At 37.2% G+C, this 23,054-nt stretch overlaps 1 protein-coding gene across 1 annotated transcript in view; it reads left to right on the top strand.

Annotated features, from left to right (window-relative positions):
• PWP1 (PWP1 homolog, endonuclein) overlaps nucleotides 1-13,889 on the top strand; it is a 34,273-nt gene extending 20,384 nt beyond the window's left edge. Inside the window, exons 11-15 of the mRNA XM_072400386.1 lie at nucleotides 938-1,046; nucleotides 8,030-8,120; nucleotides 10,439-10,560; nucleotides 12,224-12,329; nucleotides 13,528-13,889. Coding sequence (XP_072256487.1) covers nucleotides 938-1,046; nucleotides 8,030-8,120; nucleotides 10,439-10,560; nucleotides 12,224-12,329; nucleotides 13,528-13,643 — 544 coding nt within the window. The 3' untranslated portion in view covers nucleotides 13,644-13,889. The remainder of the gene's footprint in view (nucleotides 1-937; nucleotides 1,047-8,029; nucleotides 8,121-10,438; nucleotides 10,561-12,223; nucleotides 12,330-13,527) is intronic.
• Nucleotides 13,890-23,054: the final 9,165 nt, after the last annotated feature.

Genomic DNA, 23,054 nt, shown 5'->3' with positions numbered 1-23,054 from the left:
TTTTCGGCAGCAAAGTTTTCGCTTCTTTATCCTAGCTCTGAGATTCTTGGATTGCTATAGGTCTACGTTTTCATTGTAGCTTTAGGTTCCCCTATTTTTGTCTTTCCTTATATGCTGGTGTTGTTTATACAGAGTTCCCTGCTGGTACCCTGACTTTTTCCCTTCTTTTGAGCTAATTCTTCATCTTGGAGATTTTTGTCACTGTCGGCACTTTGCGTTTCTGATCCTGGCCCAGTTTATTCATTCCTTATGGTGAATTTTCATATTCACAGCAATGTGTGGTAATGGCTTATGTAGCTACACCCCCCCTTAGTAGATTGCTTTTATGATGGAGTATATCCATCTCCTGGTGATAAAGAAGAAAGAAAGATATCAACTGACACAAGCCCTCTCCTTCTTACCGTGGGTTAGCTTCAAGTATTTCTTGTCAGTGTCCAATACTCCTTGAGTTAGCAAGTAAAACCAGCCAGTATCCTATTCCTTTGTTCTCTAATGGACTTTAGGATTTTATATTATTGTCATTGGAATGGGAGAATGAGTAGGAGCGGGGGCAAATTCACATAGTAAAAGCAGTTTAGAAGTGGGTGGGTGGGGGGAGATAGCCGCTCATCAACACAGTAAGTATGCTCTGGACATAGAACAGCTCTGGATTTCTGACATGATCCACAGGTATTTTTGCAATATACCATTAAAAGCTTTTTGTTATAACAGACCAGAAGGAATCAAATACAAAAAAGTAATTGTTAGGGTTTGCATACACTTTTAGCAGAATTGCTCTGACATCCTTACATGGCTTATGTGGATATATTTGCCAGCCTCTGCAACTGATCAACTCATCAACACCCAAGAAGCTTGAAGTAACATGAAGTGAGGAATGAATAATATAGCAGAACTTTTACTCTGTGGCATTACCTGCTCTTTTCTTTACTTTTTTTAGATCAGTAATATTGTACGACTGTAGAAGTCCGGAAAACCACCGAACCTGGAGATTCAGTGGAGAAGTTGAGAGAGTCACGTGGAATCACTTTTCTCCCAGAAACTTTTTGGTACTTTTTTTTTTTCTATATGCCATTTGCTTTAGAGCAATAACATATACATATTATTTGCATAGTTTTTGCACACTGGCATTTTTAAAACCACATTACTATTTATTTTTGTTTGTATAACACCCACAATGCTTTGATACAGACATAACGAGCTATTCCCTGCGGCAAATGAATGCAATCAGTGAGATGCTATTGTGATTCAGAAAACTAAAACCAAGCTGAAATCAGTTGTTAGTAATAAATTGGTGTCAGACTAAGGTAGCTGTTTAACCATTTAGCTGCTACAGACGTATTCCAAATGTTGGTGGCATCTTAACTTACCCTAGAAAAGTTATGGGAGCCGTTTTCTATGGTTATGACAGACCTTTCCTTCCTTGCTGATATTTCCTGTATAAAATGAAGTGTTAAGAGGTGAATAATACCAACCTGCTGCTGAATTTACCTCCGAAATCAGCACGAGAGATCTAAAAACAGCGTCTCGTGTTCTTCTATATTTGCTGCAAATGAAATCCCTCCCTCATAAATAAAGCAGACACTTTTAGTGTCAGGCTGCCTGTAACGCTTCCCGTGAAAAATGGCTCGCCCACTGCACCGGTGTTTGCTTTTAGAACTGAACAAAATGTCTCCACAGTGTATTCCTAATCATATTTCTTTGTTCACGTTGCAATTGTCAGTATTTTCTTCTGATCTATTTCTCCAGCTGAAAGTAAAATATGACCCCGAAGGACTTGATAGAGAAGCATTATGTATGTTTGCACAGCTCTTCTTTTCAATTGAAACCTAGATTGCTCCATATTGAGATGTACTTTAGAAGTTATGGCTCGGCATGTCAACTGCTCGGCTGCCTTGATTGTCCGTACGCTAAGGTGCACTGTTCCTTTCCAGACTGTGATTGAACCAAGACTTCTGTTTTATAACCCGTACAATTCTCCTATGTCAAAAGTGTAAATTGAGCAGGCTGGGTTAATTTCTTTGCAGAATTTAAAGCATAGCTAATCCTGAAATTAACAATATAGTCCTTATATTTTATGGCTGAATTCGTTTTTTTTAATCTCTTTTTTTGTCACCTGGTGGTCCTGGTTATAGCAAACTTTCATCTTTAGCATAACACCCATTTACTAATATGTATCAGAACACCAGAAAGAAGGCAGGAATATGTACACTACTGGGAGGTTCTGTAGTCTGCAAAGACACATAAGAAAAAAAAATAATTGATAAATCAACACAGGAAGTTATTCTCTGGGACGATCCATGTGTATATTTTCTCTTATCAGACATATAACAAACACAAACAATTGTATATTTAAGTGAGCACATAATAATTTTTGTTTTTTCATATAAAAATGCTACACCAAACGTCTCACAAACCTGAGAAACTGAGTGTATGCTGAACAAAAGCAAAGTGGCTTGCATTCTATAAAGGTCCTAACTTTTTCTGATAATAGTACCGTGTTTCCCCGATGATAAGGCAGGGCCATCAAATAAGACAGCCCCCCCTTTTTAGGTAAAAATGAAAAATAAGCCCCCCCCCGCAAATAAGCCACCCACCGATTACTTACCAGAATCGCGTGGTGCGGTGGGTGACTCCTGGCACATGAACAATAACTGTGTACTGTAGTCTTCATGGGTAAATAAGGCATCCCCCTGAAAATAAGCCCTAGAGCATATTTTGGCCTTCAAAAAAAAATAAGACAGTGTCTTATCATCGGGGAAACAGGGTATGTCTGCCTCTTCCCACATGAGTCTATATGTTCATTACCATTAGTAGTTATATTAAAGTAGACTTGTGTTTGACGTATATGTCAGTAAAATATCATAAGCTTCAGCATGCTAATGTAATTTACAATCTTTTAAACCTGTTTTATGTCAAAATTACCCTTTCTTTGTTGCTCCCCCTTGCCCTGCAGAGGTTTCCAGGGGTTCCTTGAGCAAAGAGCAATATTTGACTTTCATGTCAGTTTAAAAGTTACCAATGATCTTTTTGGCTGTCTGTAAGGATGGCTGTCTTCCCAGTGTCCAGCAATGTAAGAGACATTCTTCCCACTGACCACCACGCTAATGCACTGTGAGCTGTAGATATAGTAATTATCACTCATTGTCATTGGGGTTGCCCAAAGACCTGAAAGTTAATTCAAGGGGTTCTCCCATGTTCAAAAGGTCTGGGAAAACTGGTCTAAGCTAAAAGTAAAACATTTTATTTACCTTATCCCTCACTCCAAAGCCAGCCAACTCTCTCTCTTGTTCACTCGAAACTGCAGGATGTGTGTTCAACATCCTCACTTCAATGTAGAATTGCTTGTCCAGCGTTGTGCAGAATGAGTTAGAGTGACAGAGTCGCATCTTCAGAGGACCGATTGCACAAAGCGAAGGAAGCCTGCATTAAGCCTTTTGACCCTGAACCAAAATAAGCATTTATCTCCCTGCAGGAGTCCAGGTTTATTGCTGCAGCTTCCACTAAAATGTTACTTGGTGACCCTAATATTGTTATAGGACCGGTCTCTGCCATTGTCTTCCAGTTGGTCTCCTGCATTGTTAACCTTCATCCAGTGGAAGCTACTAATGGCCATGGTCCAGTGTTCGCACCTTTAGCAAATCCTTCTAGAGAAATTCTATGCAGCCATCTATGCATGTAGACTGGAAGACTGCTGTGAGATGAAATATTTTTTTTGGGGGGGGATAATTCTAATGTTTATTATTCCATAGAAATGAATAAAAGTGCAGATCACACAGGTCAGAATTTAGACGTACTCACTGGATATTCTACTAAACTATCTAGTACTATCTAAACTGATTACAAAACAGAAAGAAAAAAAAAACATTTGGTGAGGGGGATGTGGTCGGTGCAATTGATGAACATAGAAAATTCCTAAGTTTTTATCAGTCCGCTCTTCATGGATTCTGACTATTTCCAGTTTATGAAGCTATGATATTGCATGCAGGGAACTGAAGCTGAGATGAAAGCACAATGAAATTGGTGTTCTTATTAGACTAAGGCTTTTTTTTTTATATACAAACAAATATGTTTTAGGCTCGTCACTTGCATTTCTTTTGAAATATTAATGCTAATATTCTACATGCTGAAATTTTTCTATTCACAAAATCCTATTTGAGCAAAGAACTCCATAAAAGCCCAAGGCTAAATTCCCCCATTACCTTATCAGGCCTGCACACTTGGCACTCATTTTTTCAGCAGTACAAGTATAATTCAAGACTTTGGCAGGGAATTTTCAAATGCTTAAATTCTGAAACAAGCTTTAAATGTGAGATTCACAAGAATCATTGGCTAAAGGAAAGTTGTTAAGTTTAAAAGTTCCAAAATGTTGAGTATTTTCTCTCCAAGTATTTGTATGTCCTTTTCTACAAGCCTGCATTTCCATATTTTTTAAAATTTCTCTAAAAATAGAGATTTCCAGTAAAACCACTAGAGGGGGTACTCTATAATTATATATATAATTATAGTCCCTCCATGTTTGCCTACACAACAACTCCTATACTTCAGGAGAAAAAAAAACTAGAGCAGGATGCTGCATCACTTTGAATGAGACCTGTAAAAATCTGTAAACCAATAGTAAGTGATTTTAAGACTAATTTCAGGTTTGTTGGATCACCCAGGTTCTTCTATAACAGTCTTATCTTCACCAGTCTTGGAGAGCTTTATTAGATCAGGCCCAATATGTATTACTGCATGAGTGAGAAGAATTATTCTAAGGACAATATTTATGGTTACCTCTCTAAACTTATTAGTTGTAAACATCTTTAGTGTTATGGGTGCACACAATTTTATGTCTTGAAATGTTTGGCATCTATGGACCTGATTATCAGACTTTTCCTTACATTCCCTAGTGGGAATCTTCTAGCTCCATGTGTTTTAGTAGCAGTAATTGATTCCCACCAGAATGTTTGAGTGAATGTCAGATTCCTTGTTTTATAAATCGAGCCCTTTGTGTGTTTAACATTACATTGATTGGGGTTTTTGTTTAACTAAAAATAGGTTTGCTAAACATCTGAATAAATGTAGAGCAGTATAATAATCACAACTATATTTCACAGGTTGTGTGTTCAAAAAGTATATTTTCTAGCAGTTTTAGGTAATTTTCACAAACAAATTGTGGATTTTAATATGTGCAAGAAATGGAAAAAATCCAATGGGGAAGATGGTTTAGGTGAGTTTTTGGGCATGGTGGGTGAGCTGGCATTTGTCTTTTTTTTCATAAGGTGCAGACTACAGAGCTGTAATCCTGCGCTTAACATCACAGCCTAAATCCCAGAACAAGTGTGCAGACCAGGATTTTATATTTTATTTTATTTTTCGGACTTCCACTAATTCATGCTTGTTCCAGGTCACTGATCTCTAAGCAGTAAATTATGGGAACAGTTACTCATACATTCAGTATACAGTTCATACAATGTTGTGTTGATCACCAAAGCATTATGTTATCAAATCACATTAAGCTAGCTAGCTTTTTATTTATTTATTTTTGCATCTTTTTAATTTTGTAAATCTCCGCTGCTTGTTTTGCCTGTAAAGCACATTCTGCACTATAAACAGTTTTCAAACACCGCTCTGCAGAGATTGAGGTCTTGTGTGCCTGAGGCACGGAGTGATAGAGGGCCTTAGATCATAATCGGTTGCCATGGGAATCCGCTGATTTTATTGTGCCGCGACTACTGTAACCAATTATCCCTGTTTTTTTTTTTTGTTTTTTTGTTTTTTTTTTTAAATGAATGATTTAGTAAAATTAGAGAGCTTTTAAATTATTTAATAACTTTCACACTATCTACCTGTAACATTTTCTTTGTTATTTTGTGTTCTCAGTAATATTAAATTACTCTGCTTTTCCCTTGTTTATTTGTCCATTTTACCTGTTGGTCCTTTATTCTTCACCTCACTCATTATGTGTTTTACCGCCTGGTTCTCGCCTCATTCCCTTTTTTTATTTTTTTACCCGTTGTGTGTTTACAAGACAGAACAAAGCAGGTGCTAGGATTAATCTAACCCACTTATTAAAAGTTATCATAGAAAGTTAGTGTGTCTGATGCCAAAACCTTTTTTTTTTTAGTAAAAGCCCCTGCTGTTTATTCTATTGGAGGGAATGTATTTATTCCTGTCTTGTATATACCACAGGATGCATATATCGATTAGTGATTGATCTAGCTATGAATCATTGCAAACATTTCCAAATGATTAAAAATAAAATCTAACTGAGAAGATCTATTGAAAACAATTGCTTACTTAATTGTTTTTCAATCGGTTGCCTGGCACACATGTAGATATTTGATCAGGAAAGATTATTAAAATTCCACCATGGCCAATCAACTTTCTGGCTTTAAAGTTTATTGAAAAATTAAAAAACATACAGGGCACTTTTTTTTAAAAAACATCAAACATTCCCTTGTGGGAGTCTTCCATGTTCATGTGTTTCAATAGCAGTAATTGTTTGAATGTTTGGATTTGCGGGAATGTTGGATTCCCAGGTTTTTAAATGGAACACGTAGATATGGGGAGGGTCTGTAGTTCTTGTTTAGTTTCATAATTGTTCAATATTTGTAGCCACCTTTTAGGGAGTTGTCACAAAAACAAGTATTGGCATTGGAAAAATGATCACCTTATTCCTGTTCCAGTGGCAATGGTCACCAGCAGGGGAAACCATATAACCATGTTCAATAGGGCAGCAGGTATTAGTGTCTTCATATCCATAGCCATTTAAATGGCAGATTTTTACCTGGTCAGTTTTACAGGCTGCCATTTTTTGTAACAACAATGTCACTTTAAAAATACATATGTACCAAAGTCTCACAATGCTCAGTCAGGAATAGGTTAATATCTCATATAGCCTGCAGGTACTTATCGAATGCAGAGCCAAATGTTTTGCAGTCTTTTCAGAATTGCTTTCTGTTCTTCATTGAGGTCCTGTTTGGCCACTTGATCAATCGAATAACACCGAGTTTCTCAGTAATGGCTGAACTACACGTGCTAAACTATTAAGCAAAATGCCTTAGACTGTCAAAGTGATAATCATTCAGTTTAGTTTGTGCCCAGTGTGTAGCTTTTAGTTGAGATGCCCTTTTTACCCCCGGCAAGTTACAGAACAAAATCAATGGTAATGTAGAGTACAGTGGGGAGGGGAGACGACATATTCGTGTGTTCTTGATTCAGATGACTTTATGTAATTCTGGATTATATTAGATGCTCTTTCAGTTCAGAGCTATAGTCCCATACCAGGACAGATAGCCATTAAATGATCAGGGCTTCATATTGCTATCCAATGTTTGCAGCAAGGCCCTGGTTCTTAACATGTAGCGTGTCTGTCTCAGGAGGTGCTTTGAATAGGTGCGAAGTAATTTTTTTATAAAGGTTCAGAATTTCACCTGACCTATTAAACACAAAACAGATATTGGTAAATAGTTTTACTTGTTTTATATAAAGCCGAAGCCAATGTGCAGGGCAAAGCAACTGGCATAATAAATGTGGCATTCCCAAGCAGTGCATATCTGCCCTCCTTTTATTGTTCTCTACTCTGTTTAGCAGCTGGGAACTAAAGGAAAACCACATATATGGGTAAGAGGGCAAAGTTTTAGATAATACAGGGCTCATTATTTGACAGGTCTTAGTCGCATTCCAGCTACATACTTAAAAGCATGAAATTTTTCATAGGGTTACAGGTCAATAGTTAAATGGAAATATATGGATCCACTTTTACTCATGATCCATACATTACTAATTGAATCCCAGGTAAAAAATGTGTACTTTGCATAAAAGTTTGGTGAAAATATTTATAAATAAGGCAGCTTGGAGGTAACAAAGGTAAGCTGCTGGAGTTTGGAGGATTCAAGTAATCCTGTAAGCTGTGACTTGCTTGGTACCTGCTGTTTAATTCTTGTGGCAGACTGCTGCTTTTTGAAAAAACATTTTTCCTGTTTATTTTTGTGCAGTCACTTATAAGTTAATATTCATGTAATGTTATTTTTTTTCCTTTTTTTAGGCCAGCACAGAAGATGGCTTTGTGTACTGTTTAGATGCTCGGTCAGACAAGCCACTTTTTACATTGAAGGCGCATGATGGGGAAGTGTCTGGTATGTATTTTCTCATTTTATTTTAATGATTTGCTAAAGCAAACTACTATTTAAAAAAATGGGTGGCTGCCCATTAGAGCCAGGGTTATAATGTAGCTCTTTTTTGTTCAATATTGTTACAACTGTAAGAGCGATCAGTCCAAAAAGAGCCACTGGCATCTCCTCTATTACACATGCCAACAGCTCAGCTGTCAAAGTGACAATGATTTCTGGCTTTTACACAAAACTGGAAGGACTTCGGGGGCATACAACATGGCCAAGGTCCTTAAGTGGTTAAATAAAAACCCCAGGCATTGCTATGGAGCATCCCTCGATTTCTTTATATATTGGATAACAGTTACATCCCTGCCATATTTGAATTGCTATCTTTGGTCACATTGGAAAGTATTTGTACAGCTGACTGTTGTTATCTAGAAAGTGTAAATCTTCTAAGAACTTCCTGCTGTGCTTTTGAGGAAGGAAGTGAAGGCAAATTTCCCCAGTGGTATGTAAAAGAAAAAAAAAATATGGCAGTGATTCTAGCCCTTCCGCATTCTAGCCACACTAAGAACACACTTTTGCGTGCAGTTTTTTTCCATCTTGTCACTTGAACAATTGTCCCCATTAGAAAGTCTTTTGATGACAATCCTAAAACTTTGAAAATCATATCACTTACTGTCTTTGTGACAGTAGTCTCCTGCACTAGTGGGATAAATCTACATAGAAGACAGCACAGATAGCAGTACCAATGTATCAGTCATATTGTGATGCTGGAAGATTGGGTTCTCAAAGGCATTTTGTGCGCACAAAAGTGGATTCTTCTTGTTCATGGAGAAATATAGTCCAAATAAAGTTTTTGTGCTCAGAGTACAGCTTTAGAAGAGCCGAACAGCAGCTCCACCTAAAAGTTTTATAAAACATCAGTGTAACCTTGTCATCTCTCTGGTGCCTTTACCTCTCTTGAGCATAGCTTGTGCCACGGTCATTCACTGTGACACCGGCCTAAATACACCGCGGATCATTTGTGCCTCTGTTTGCATCCACTGAGATATTGATTTTTCTCGCTTTCTTCAATGTTTTGCAGGGTATAAAGATCTCGCTGAGCTCAGACTTTTACTTACTCTGCTACAATAACTTTGATTCCTGGCAGTAGTTAAAGGTTGCTTTCCAGATTTAGCACTTGCTATTGTAGCACAACTAATCAGTCTTTGTTTCATCCACTTAAACCACAGATAAACTTCTGTTTTGGCTTTGTAAGTGCTATTGTCACCTAACTACAGTCGTAAATCATAACCCGTGGGCCTGGATCTCATTTACTGTGTGCTTATGCCATTCTTCACTGTTTTTACTGGTATTCACCATTTCAACAAGGCATTGGTCATCTTTTCCGAAGAAAATGAGTCCTCTGCCTTTACCTGAAGGTGTAGCCTAACTTCTGATGAACTTCTCAATCAATTAGGGCCCATTTACATCTATGCATTATAACTTGTGTCACTTGTGTCATACATGTGTCATTTGTCATTGACACATGTAATAAACACACAAGTGTTACATAGGCAGCCTGTGTACCTGTACTGGATTTAATATCCTCCAACTGGTCTGCACTGCAGAGCTCAGAGTGGGAAAGGAAAAATCAACATAGGAAGACACTGAGTTTATGGTATAACATGGGGCAGACTAGAAGGTGGAGAAAGCAAAGTGACTGAGAAATGAACACATCACTGGGCTGCTTCTCTTTCATTATTTACAGTAAAAAAAGTTGGTCAAACGATTTATTCAACTCAGAAGACCTCTAAAGCATTAGTTTTCATTACTGACTAGAATGCCTTTAACCTACCCAAATGGTGATGGAGTCACCACAGTTGGGGAGCGATCATTAAAATGATGCTGTGAGTAAAGCTGTTTGGCGGCAAACAAAAAGAAATAGAAGAGAAGAAGCTAAAAACAATAGGAAGCAATCAGCAGAAACAGAGCAGTAGGTAAAATAAATAAAAAGCCAGGCAGCCTTGTAACTAAACATTAGTAAACAGCACAGCAAAAAAAAAAAAAAAAAGACTTCTAAGCAGAAGTGGTGAGGTCCTGAGCAGAGTAATGTAAAGGGGCCTTGTTTCATCTGTAAGGTGTAAATAAGCCGATATTCAGCCTAGTAGGAGACACACTCTACCTGGGGGTCCACACTCTACTTGTGAACTTAGTTCAGCCATTGCTGATATTGTTTTGTCATATTTTTGGCCTGTCTCATTCTGACCGAAAATTATCTGAAAAAACAAATGCAATTATGTATTTGTTAAAAAGTCATAAGCATGACCCTGTAATCTTCATTTTTTTTGTTCATTAAGGTCTTGAATTAAGCAGTCAAGTGAAAGGGTGCCTAGTGACCTCCTCTGCAGATAAACATATAAAGATTTGGGATGTTTTGTTGGACAAACCAAGCCTAATTCATTCCCGTAATATGAAAATGGTAAGTCAAGGGCTAAAAAGGTACACCATTGTGTCATATCTTCTGATTTAATGAGATCATACGTACTGTATATGGCAGTGTTTCTCAACCAGGGCTCCTCCAGAGCTTGCTAGGGGTTCCCAGAGCAATGGGCAGTTTGTCTGACACCAGTGATCTTTGGATGTAAAAAAAAAAAAAAGATTTGTAGGGGTAACATTCATCACAATGTCCAGCAATATAAGAGGCATTCTTCCCACTGATTATCACATTGATGTAAAGTAAGCTGTGGATATAGTAACTATTTCAGGGGTTTTCTGAAGACCTGAAAGTTATTCCCCAAGGGTTCCCCTTTGTAAGAAATATCCACAAACACTAGTATATAGTGATACTTTAGTGGCTAATGAGTTCTTAATGTCACTATGTTGGGCTAAATAAACCGGGTTAACCTTGCAATTTTTTGAGAGCTTCGGTAAAAAGCCAAGTAAATGGTATGAGTATATTGTTTGCCTACCCCAGAGGTAACATATCAATAAAACAAACCAAAGTGGCTAAACTTCAAAATATATTTAGTATGAATGCTTACATACCATATAAGTGAGGTAATACAATATTTACAATGAAAACAATGTAGGGTTGGCTCTCCTATGGGAAAACACAAAGGAGAATGCCAGGTAAACTAAACAAAAGGCACCTGACTAATTCCTATTTGTAGGAATGGTAATTGTCTCAATTCTGATGCGTTTCGCCTATCCGGCTTCCTCAGGGAACATGTAGAGACTTTTCAAACAACTGTATAATAAAACAAAGTTGAATGTTAAGGCAATCGCATAAAATTTACAAGATTGGAAAATACACAATAATATATTATTAATAATAATACAGTTGATGTTATATTCACAATTACCAATGCTTAAAGTATATAATAAATATTGGTGATGATAGATAATAATAATAACTTAGAGTACAAAAAATAATTTCATAAGGTACTTACAGGTTAGTCTAATAAGCAGGTAGTACAGGCAACCAAAAATTGTTTTAATAGAAAATCAAAAAACACTTACAATATTATCAATATGATTGTTCATTATTAGTGTTCAAGCATTCCTTTATATCTGAATTTGTTTCAAAATTACTCTAGAAGACGATCCGGTTTAAAAATTGGAAGTGGTAATTTGAGTCAATTAAGAACATAATATACAGAATCTTGCTGAAGTTTTATGGTGAAGGTAAACTTGAAACACTGAACAGCCAGATCACCTTGAGGATGTTCTTTTTCAATATTACTCTTTTTTTCTGAAATTATCCTTTTTTTTTTAAAAAAAAAAAAAAAAAAAAAAAAAAAAAAAGGATCTTGTTTCACCTTGCCTTTTACTTTCCATTTATTGTGTACAGGTGCCAGAGTTTGTGGCAAAACTAGCTGTATTTGTAACATCTATTTGTTCCCGACATGCACTGGATTAGAGGGTGGGCTAGTAAGTGACACTCTGCCATTAATGAGCAAAATGTCTCTTTCAGTCATCTGTTCATATCAGGGTTTGCCTGAAGTAGGAGCATTCATTATCTTCCTGTTGTGTGGTCATCATCTAGACACTTGGCAAGGGGCAACCTGTGTTGGAGAGTTTGGAGTACCAACAAGAAGAGCACATTAAGGGTTTATTCTAATCTAACACTTTCTCTTGTATAGGGTGTATTATTCTGCACGGCCTGCTGTCCTGATCTTCCCTTTCACTATGCATTTGGAGGCCAGAAGGATGGGCTGAGAGTATGGGACATTAGCGCTATTGCTGCTGGTGAGTATACAATAGACAAAAAAAGAAATTCTTATTACCACCCCATCTCCATAACCTCCTCACATTATTACAGGGTGCTGGTTGATTTTAGATGATCCTACAATTTCTCATATGGAGTGTAATGTGTTATGGGCTGTGCATTAAGCAGCCATTTAAATACAGACCGGCTATACAACATCTTATACTTGGGTCCTTAAGTGGTAGTGGAAGTTGTATGGCTAGCTGAGGACAAGCGTGGAAAAACTTGGATGTCTGTAGTATGTAGAATGAAACTGAAATTGTACAGGCAAGAAAGGAAACCGGTTTGAATGCAGGATTTAGTAGAATGTTTAACTGAGAAACTGCACAGTGAAACCAATTTGTAACTGGGGTGATGTAGGCTTTTGTGCCAAATGGTACTCCAAAGTATGGCTACAGTTGTAAAGCATAAATGTATTTTATACATCCAGTTGGTAAATAACCTTTAAGTTCCATTCACATTTAACAATGTGTAAGATGTCCTTTTTACTGTTCCTTGCTGCAATGCTTTTGTAAGCAGTTAGTGGCAGTACCAATTATTTTAAATAGCAACCCAGTTTACCTGGGCAGCACAGTGGTCCTATGAACCATCTGTGCATTTTATTGCATTGTATTTAATAACAAATCAGTTTCCTGTGCCTCAAAATAACTGGTCTGTCTTACCTTTGCATGTAATAATGTACTGTAAGACATTGCTTTAATGATAATAGTCTGCAAGTGTCATTAAGTATGTACAGTCAATTGTTTATTGGGTTTTATCCCATATGTAAATCATATAAAAGCACCTTGCAAGTTTGTTTTTTCAAATTAAATTGTATTCCTATTTAACCTCATATAAACCATTAGTTAACCTGTGTTTTCTCACATTAAGCTGCCCATACGGATAATATAAGGGTGGTAGTGACCAGTTTGGTTCCACCCTCTGAAACTATTAAGAACTAGTGCAGTGCTTAGGATAGCTAAGTGATGGGTAAGGTGCCAACAACCAGGAACCAAACAGAAATGACTGTTCTCCCACCCGTCTAATCTTAGCCCTATGGTGCCCATAGTATAGGGCATTAGTATGTGCCCTATAGATATTATACAATTCATAAAGCCTTATTTAAACAGGAACCTTCTACATATCATGAAACATTACTCCAAGTAAAGCAACTTATACATTTTGTGTATTTTTTTTTAGTGAAAGAGGCATTTGCAGGCAGAGAGCGACTTATGGTGACCAATATATCAGACTCTTCGTCAACAACAGCTGCAGAGACAAGTGGAGCAGCGGCAGAATCAATGGAGGAGTCATAGAGGCTTAAGACTTTCTCCTCCATTTTTTTTTCTTTTTTAGACTTGGCATACAACATCTCCTTCTTCACCACCTTCAGAGGATATATATGTAAAACATTTTTTTATCAACATCAAATCATCTTATTTAAGACTGACACTGTTTTTGAATTGCAAAATGCATTTGCAATGCAATATTTGGTCATATTCATTTATATAGGGATTGACTGATGAAGTCAGATGTGAAATTAAAGAAGTATTCCCTTGTAATCACTATCATTTATGTTTTTTTATTATTCTGTTATATGTAAAAACTGTTTGCTGCTCTTGCTAATCTTTTGAAACTTCAGTTTTCTTAGTTATGATTATGTCCTACTGACAAAGATACTATCTGCATTACTCTTTAGTAGAGAGCAAAGTGATGACTTTTCCAGTCTACTGCTGCTTCTTATCTATCCAGTCTGAAGATGGAGTGCAGAGGGGACTTGGCTGTATTGCTTAAGCAAAAACTGATCTCCCTTCTCTTTATTTTATTACTGACACTGACATCTTTACTCTTTTTACTCTTACTTTTTTTTTGGTTTTTCTTTGGTCGTCATCATTAACTAATCCAGTTTGATGCAACCTTTCATGCAACCTTCACAGAACCCTGGATGAGAAACCTTGGCATACGCAATGCTTTATAACACAATATTTAATTTAGTTATGGTTAACTTTTACTGTAAATCTTGTTCCATGGAGCACTAGAACCTGCTACAGGTAAATGATGTAAAAATCAGTTTTTGATCTTGTGACCATAACTTCTCATTCTCCGTTTTTCTGGTTCCCCCATTTTCTCACATTAGACATGGATGACCCAGCACACAAAGGTATCCACTAGGGTATGAATTATTAATGCAACTGTAAACTTTTGCTAAATAGTAATTTACAGGCAGCTCTTACGATTTCAGCAATGTACTTTGGAAAAAAAGTAAGACATTCAGTAATTATAATAATTAATGGGAGCCCTATTATTCAGCAGGGAGATCTTCAGCATAAATATTAGATCGCCCTCCTAAATGCACGACTTGTTATATGCTTCTTCAGCTTTGTATGCGGATGATTCTTTGTGGCAGAGTTAACCCTCAGAATTCTAGCAGGGGTTATTATTTATTTAAAGTGACTGGTGGTGATCATGCTAATGAAGTCTAAGGGTCTAGACGTATGCAGATTGCATTTCACTGAAACATAAGTAGACTTTTATTATACCCAAGAGTTTGATTGTGTTGACTTATAGATGATCTACACCTTTTAGTCTGGGAAAAAAAAGATTGGCTATTGCAACAAAATTAGAGGACAGTCAGGATAGTAAAAAAAACAAAAAAAAAAAACAACAAAACTGTTGTTATTGACTTGCCATGTTGGTGCAAACTCTATGGTCTTCATACTAGTCCTTCATATGGTTCTTGCTGACCGGGAAGAACTTTGGATCACACCAGGACTTGTGATCTACTTGTGGTTTACCTTGTAGTGAAGCATGAATGTGAAAGAAGCATCACCTTCTAAAACAAGCTGTAAGTGGCAGCTCTCATATTTTTATCTTGACACATTGCTGTCCCTTTAAAACATAAATGAATGTCTAAATTGTCTTGTTACACTCCTGGTCATACAGTTTGCTCACTTTTGAAAACCACCTGAAGTATAAACGTTTGACCCCCTCTAGCAGAGAAGGACCCTTTCTCAACATGTGAAATCAGTAGTTTCTCTGCAGAGGTCTAACATGCCCCCTGTTGAGTCAACAGGGAACAAGAGCTTTGCGCATTACAATATCTGTCGTCTTCCATTTTTTGGTGGAATCTCTGTCCCCATTTTTTTCAAATATTTTATTGGTTTTCATGGTAACTTCACAACATTTAGAGGGATATAATGGGAAAGCAATAATTTACAAAACATTAAGTTGGGTATTTACAAAGTCTGGATACACAGTGAGGAATTCGAACAAAACCTTTGATCCTTTGGCACCGTTTACAGCACATCAGGAACTTTATTAAATCACTTTCCCTTGACCAGCTATTGTTCTGAGCTAGGGTGTGCTTGGTGAAAACTTTAGGTTGCATCTGCATTGTACCCCTACCCCCATCCTCTGCCACCATATTGGAATACAGAAATAAAAAATAAACCAGCACTCATACAAAAAAGTAGTTGAATTTATTGTGTTTATTATCCTATTCTTGTTGCTTATAGAAAAGTGGCATTAGGATTTGAATTATATTATATAGGGATGTGCCATTATTTTCGCTAACTTGACAGTGATACCCACATTTTCTACACAGAACGCCTATGGTCTAGTACTGGCAAGCAGATCCACTGCCAATTAGTACTTTCAAACAACATTTTCCAACCTGTCCAATTGAAGTTTGCTAACATTACATAAAATGCTGCCTGCCTGTATGCCACTAAGGGTGTTTTCCCCTATCTTATTCTGTAGTCCATGTTGTGTGTGTAAGTTGGTTTTATCACTTTCTCTATCCTTTAATAAGCTATGCCATTCTTGTGTAATCCTAATATACGCATTGCTAAATATCTGGTTTTTATCCAATCACTTTTAGTTGGAAATCCAGTACACCATGCTCAAATCTCCAAGTAATTTGTCAAAAAGGAATGTGATTTAAGGTTACAGACAGAAGAAACAATGGTGTTCTATGTTGTCAAATTTTCTTTTTACTTGTATACCAATTGTAGAGGCTATTGAAGCTATAAAGAAACACCTGAAACAAGATAAAACAAGATAAGATAAGAAAAACAGAACTCAAGCCAGAACAAGAATGTACCTTTTCAAGACCTTTGTCTCAAAACCACAAAGTACAGGCATAACTTCTACAAACAGAAATATGGCTTGTCTCGGAGATCACCAATATCTACCATTATACCCAACTACAAGGAGAAAGTAGAGGAGAGGAGAGAGTCCTAAACACTTTCAGGGGAACAAACACCAAATAATGCATGAGGTCTGTGAGCATTACTGGCTTTCATTGTGGCTCGGTGGACAAAAACATCTAGATTACAAGGAAAGAGGCAAATAATAGGTTATTGGGCATTAGATGTGAAGGAGGGGGTGTGACTTGGACATTGAGGTCTAAAGGAGACCTTTTAACACAGGCCAATATTTGCTATGTGACTCCCACCACCCACTACTACAGTCAAAGAACACAGAAATTCTGCTTTGGAAGGTTGTGGTTACTGGGACTGGGAATTTGTTAAAAAGACAAGCCAAAACAAGGAATCACAAAACAGAAGAAAATAATGTCATCATGTAGTAGCTATGATGCCAGAAGATGGATCTTTAACAAATTGGAATCCCAGTTTCTTTCTCAGAAGCAGGGAAATCCAAAAGACCGAACACCAAACACAAGCAAAGCAACTGGTAATGTAATGCAGTATAGTGGGGTATCCAAAGACCTGGTAAGTGGGGAGATAAATGAATAGCACAACATAGGATGAGTCAAGCAGTTTTTAAGCACCTTAAAGAAAAGTCATTATTTTGAGAATAGTCAGAGAAAGGCTAGAAAGGTGTGAAAAGGGCCATCTATATCAAGGTGGAACAACCAAATCTAAACAAGGGTGCGGCTTAAATCCCATCTGCTTTCTACAAATGCTGCTTTTAACATCTCTGCCAGTAATTCACCAATTTATACCTTTGGTCATGACATTCGAAAGACTAACATCCATGCAGACTTCCTGACACCAAGATGGGAATTATACAACTAGAATAGGGTGGTTCCACAACTCATACTTGTTCTTGGACAACCAACATCTACCTTGTGGTATTCTATTGTGATTGCAATAAATTGTCTGTCCTACCCATGTAGATGTAAAGTATACAGAATGACTATTTGCCTATTTCAGCATCCCATTCCAACCTTAGCCTCACTAACATCCTACATTTAAAAATAACAAGTCTCCCTTACAAACAGCAGATTGGGTGTTTGGGTCTTTATAAGTCCAAAGCACCCAACTGATCAATTTGTTAAGCCCAATTATTCCTACATCGTTTGACTTTTTTTTAAAAGTATGAAACAAGGTAAAGCAAAATAATTTGTGGGCATTATGGATGTTATTTGGGCTGTTTGGTTTGAAATAGACATTTTTTCTCATTTATGGTCATCCATGTTTGTAAAATGTTGTGGGGACACCTTAATTTTATGGGTGGAAGACAAATTTCCAGTTTCACATCCCAAATAGTGTCACCAAATTCCTCATTCAGAATGGGATTTTACAGGTACCCAAATAAGTTTTCATTTTTTTAATTCATTTTTCATTTATAAAAAAAAAACACCATTTGTTTAAAGAATCAGCAATAAGTATATAAAAACAAAACACATTATACAAATATTTTGTCCTCAAATCTTAAACATAATAATGCTATCCCTCCATTAACATGATTATCTGTTCTGATTTTCTTTGTGTTTTACCAACTGGCTTCGTCAGGAGACCTTTTCATCGTGGAGATTACATGTTGATTGTATTTCAAAAACCAAGGTCATTATATCCATCCAATGTAATCCTCCATTTACAATCCAGAATTTTAATGTTTGTACCACATCCACAGATACTTTTAATACTGAATTCAAGAGATGATCCCAAATAGAGTGCCAGATATTAACTTTAATATACCACAATATACAATGAAACATAAAATAAAATGTATATTTCATGTCTTGCAAAGGGGAACCTCGCCCGCCAATTGATGTGTACAAAAGTTTTACTTTGGGAAACTAGAATGGGAATCCAGAAAAACAAGGCACTTGGGAAAAAAATAAAATTATAGCCTATTCAAAAAAAGGTAAACTATTTTTAAAATAAAGATTATAGTTCTGTTTTATAAGCACATGGTATTGCACAGCAACAGTGAATATATTTTCATTTCCCCACAATTCTTCTTATCTAGTAAACCTCTAGACCATGCCATATTTACAAAATATGTTTATGATAAGTCTGCACTTTCACTCCTTTGGGAAATAGGCAGGAAATACAAGTATGTCAGCAAATAAAAGATATGTGATAAACGCTTGAGAACATTCGCAGACCAGCTGGGGGGAACTGTGAAGTGAACCTCTAAAATGTCACACAGGTAAAATAAATCTTGTTTGTTGAAATAAAAAGAGAAGGTTGGTGACTGTATGGAGGCATTATTTTATTTGTGTGTTTTTCCTGCCGTGAGTCCTAGGCCCCATTCCCGCCATGAATAGCAAAAATCTACATGCGTTTTATGAAACTTGTTACTATGCCATAATTCCCAGGAAAAAAAAAAAACAGATATGCATTATATTTTTAATGCACTGCATTATAACACAAAGATTTTATAATTTGTGCATGTCGGTGCACTGTGCTTTCAAGGTGTGACAAATAATGGCACTGCAACATACCATGTGAAATAATATTAAATTATAAACCACAACAAAATGGTGATAATTGGACCAACATCAAATTGAGTATTTGATGGGGGAATGACAATTTTTTTTTAGAAGCCCTAAAAGATATAAAATCACTAAGAGCGCATTTGGTACCCCAAATTACATAAAGCCTATTGCTAACAGATCACAAGGTCAGCGTCCAACTAAAAGACTTTTAAAACATGCCTGCACTGGTATAATGTGAAGTCATTAAAACTGTTACTCATTGACTTCATAGGACCTTCATTTATTTGGCTGAAGCAAGAGTCACAGTTCTAGAGAATTAAGCTACATACACACGTCCAATAATTGTCTCAGGGCCGATATCGGATGAGAAGTACAGGGCACATCGTCCAAACGACCATCCTGGCAGATCCACGGATGATGGACGACAAGCAGAAGAGGGAGAGTGCGTAGTGGGGTGCCGCTTCGTCACTCTCCCCCTCCCCTCTCCATAGAGCAGAATGGTGATGTATGTACAGGACTCGTTCGTGCATCGTGGAGTGCATAGTCGTTGGAAAGTATCGTGAAAGATCCTTTCCAACGACTATATTTGCACGTGTGTACCCAGCTTAAGGCCATTGAAAACACCTAACCAGCAGCAAAGTCCTTAAAGGATGCCCCTATCGGTACTCAGTAAACCTGTAAAAGGCCTGGCAATAGAATCATGTGACACAACCCGTGACCCATGCTGCTGAATCGGTTGAAATAGTGTTGGCTACCAAAACAAATGAAAAAGTCTGTAGGCAATCCCATGAAATAAGACATAATGCTACGGCATGCAACATTACTTAAAACATTCAGTACATTATCAATATTTTTTTAAATTGTGGTAAGTGATTTCTTGCCCTTACGCCTGATACCTTTCATGTACACGACCTGTACTTTACCCTTTAAAGGGCATCTGTACTAATATGCAACAGAACAGAGACCTAGATAATTGGTGTTTTTCTCTACAGAATGACTACATACATTCATTTACGCCTAAAATCTAATGAATAAAATGTGGAATGAAAAGGTTGTAAATGAGAATGCTGCAGATGGCGAGATAGCATTTGGAGACGAGTCGCTATACACAAAACATCGATGGGAGGATGACAGTTTTCCTAATTTGAATTCACATATCACACTCCAAAGCTCTCCTCTCACAGAAAGCTGACTTGTTTGGTCTCAGGGCTTGCCAGAAGCTGAATTTATTTAATATTTTATTACAATCCATTGAGAAACACAGGATCAATTTAGCCTTTATTATTGCCATCATTTTTTATAGAAAAAAAACTGTAGGCCATTCCAGACAGAATGGTTGGCTCAGGGGCTAGCACCCTTGTCTTTGCAGAATTCCTATATGCACCCAATTTTCTAATAGTTTTTCTATAAAAATTGTAGAAACCCTTATACGTTTTCTCTCTCCAAGCGCTTATTACTCCTATATCTATTCTGAACAGATGTTTGCAAAATGGTGTATTTGCACTGTGGATATGGCTGTAACCCATCTTAACAAGGAGCTCATCATATTTATAATACAGTATTTATATATCACCAACATATTACACAGTGCTGTACAAAGTCCATAGTCATGTGACTAGCTGTTCCTCAAAGAGGCTCACAATCTAATGCCCCTACCATTGTTATATGTCTTTAATACAGTCTAAGGTCAGTTTTGGGGAAGAAGCTATTTAACCTAACTGCATGTTTTTTACAATGTGGGAGGAAACCGGATTACCTGGAGGAAAGCCACACAAACATGGGGAGAACCTGCAAACTGCATGCAGAGTACATAGTGTACTGGGACCCAGCACTATAAAGACCAGAGTGCTTACCACTGGGCCCACGTGCTGCCTATACAGGCAAAGCATGCACCTGTTTTTAAAGCCCAACAAATAAAAGGTTGAAAGCTCTTTCTAACGTTATGATGATGTTGTCAGTATAAGGCACAATAGCTATATTGTTGAACTGTGAAACCCTTGTTTTTATCTTTTAAAGTTTCAAGAGATGACTTATTGAACCATCTTTTCCTAATATGAACAAGGATAATACTACTGTGTTTCCCCGAAAATAAGCCCTGCCCCAAAAGTATGCCCTAGCATGCCAATCATGCAAAAGTGAAATATAAGCCCTTCCTCGAAAGTAAGCCCTATTGGCTTTTTGTGGGGGTGCTGTCACGTGGTACACGGAGGGATACCAAGAGGAAGGCGAGAGCAGAGAGGGAGCAGGAGATTTTCAAAGCACTGGAGCAAGGGGTGAAGAAATTGCAGGGTTAATTACCTACCGTACTCTGGTGTGACACTACAACTAATAGGAGGTTGGTGGAATCCCTTTTCAAAGGGTCCTTGCTAGTATTTCATTTATTAGCAGCAATGCATATATTTTTTATTTATTTTAATATTATTATTATTATTATTTTTTTGCTTTTACTTTTGACAGGTCACAGGTAAAGCAGAGGTATCTTTCCATAGCATTGTAATATTGGTTACAGGTTTTAATAAATACAGATTTTTGTACATGAATAAATAGAGATTTTTTGTACATGAGCAAAAAAAGACATCCCCTGAAAATAAGCCCTAATGCGATTTTCAGAGGTAAAATAAATATAAGACCCTGTCCTATTTTCGGGGGAAAACACGGTAGTGGGAAGAACACTCCCCTTCCACAGCAGGAGAGGTCTATGGAATATACTGCAAAGTCTTCTCCCTCTCTGAGTATTAGGAACTATACCTTTCTTTTCTTGCCTGCTTGTTGAGACCATCCACCAAACTTCCCGTCCAGCAAATTCTGCCAAACCTTCACACAAGCCTTCTAATTCCAGCTATGTCAGCCAAGTGTAAGAGAAATTGTTGGTGAAACAATTGGAGGTGTTTCTGGCCTTATACCAAATTGGACAGGTTTGTCTTCCAGTACAGGAATTCTCTAGAAGTCACAGTTGGTACTTTGGGGGCTCCAATGGATCACTACACCCTCATCAATGTATTTCTTGCCTTGAAACGCCTTCCTTGTCTGCTCCAAAAGACCAAAATGAAGGAACTGGGCAGATCTGATACTCCTGATAGACACTTCTCTGCCAAAGGCCTGTTGGCAATCCTACTTTTATGGCATGACTGTTGAAGCCCAGGTTCCGAGGGACAGGGGCATCTCTGGATATGTGATTCCTGCATTACCACTTGGAAGGTATACTTCACGTGGTGTGAGTGACAGATGCCACCTCTAAGTAGAAAAGTATGTATTACAAATGAAAGATTTTATTTAAAAAAATCATGATGTTGATGAAGGAAGTCATGAATAAACTTTAACTTTATTGGGGTATAGATCCCTCTTTAATTTAGGTCTCACAAGGTGAAGTTTTTTAATAATCTCATTTTCTAGTTTATACCACTTACAAGCTTTACGAAATTGCTAACTAGATTTTTTTTCTAACCTATTAGCTCTTTTGAATCTTTTGTATAATTTCCACAATGCTTGTTGACATAGATGAGAGGACAGAACATCCTGAATGGACCTCTTATCTCTAATTGCCTGCTGCCTGACTCCAAACATAAACTTGAAAGGCCGGTCATGGTCTGTCATGGCGCCTCTGATCTCTAATTCCCTGTTCTAACTGCCCTATATTTCCTATGCATATTTTAATACTTAGGTATTTTTTGTAAACAGAGCTCTGTGTGTGCCAAATTATAAAGGAGGAATCAATTGAGATGATCGCCTTTATCATTCCCTTGTCAAATAGAGTCAAGTGTGAAGGAGGTCTGTGATGGCAACATTGGATGGAGTATCATTGCAACACTCTTTGGAAAATGCTAGATGTCCAATTATCTGTGTGGCTTTGGTGCTTATCGGGTATAAAAGTTAAGATCCATACAGACCTCAGATTACTGTCACAAGAAATGATCCTATGTGATTATTTCCAGTGACCTGTTCTATGGAGAGGGGAAGGGGAGGACAGAGACAAGACCTAAAGAGACCCTGTCACCAGACCATTCACTTTCATACAAACTATAGGAATATATGTGAA

This window comes from Pyxicephalus adspersus, chromosome 2 (assembly GCF_032062135.1).
Source record: "Pyxicephalus adspersus chromosome 2, UCB_Pads_2.0, whole genome shotgun sequence".
NCBI classification, from domain to species: Eukaryota; Metazoa; Chordata; class Amphibia; order Anura; family Pyxicephalidae; genus Pyxicephalus; species Pyxicephalus adspersus.
Note: the sequence above shows the minus strand (reverse complement) of the source record. Positions and strands in the feature narration are given on the sequence as shown.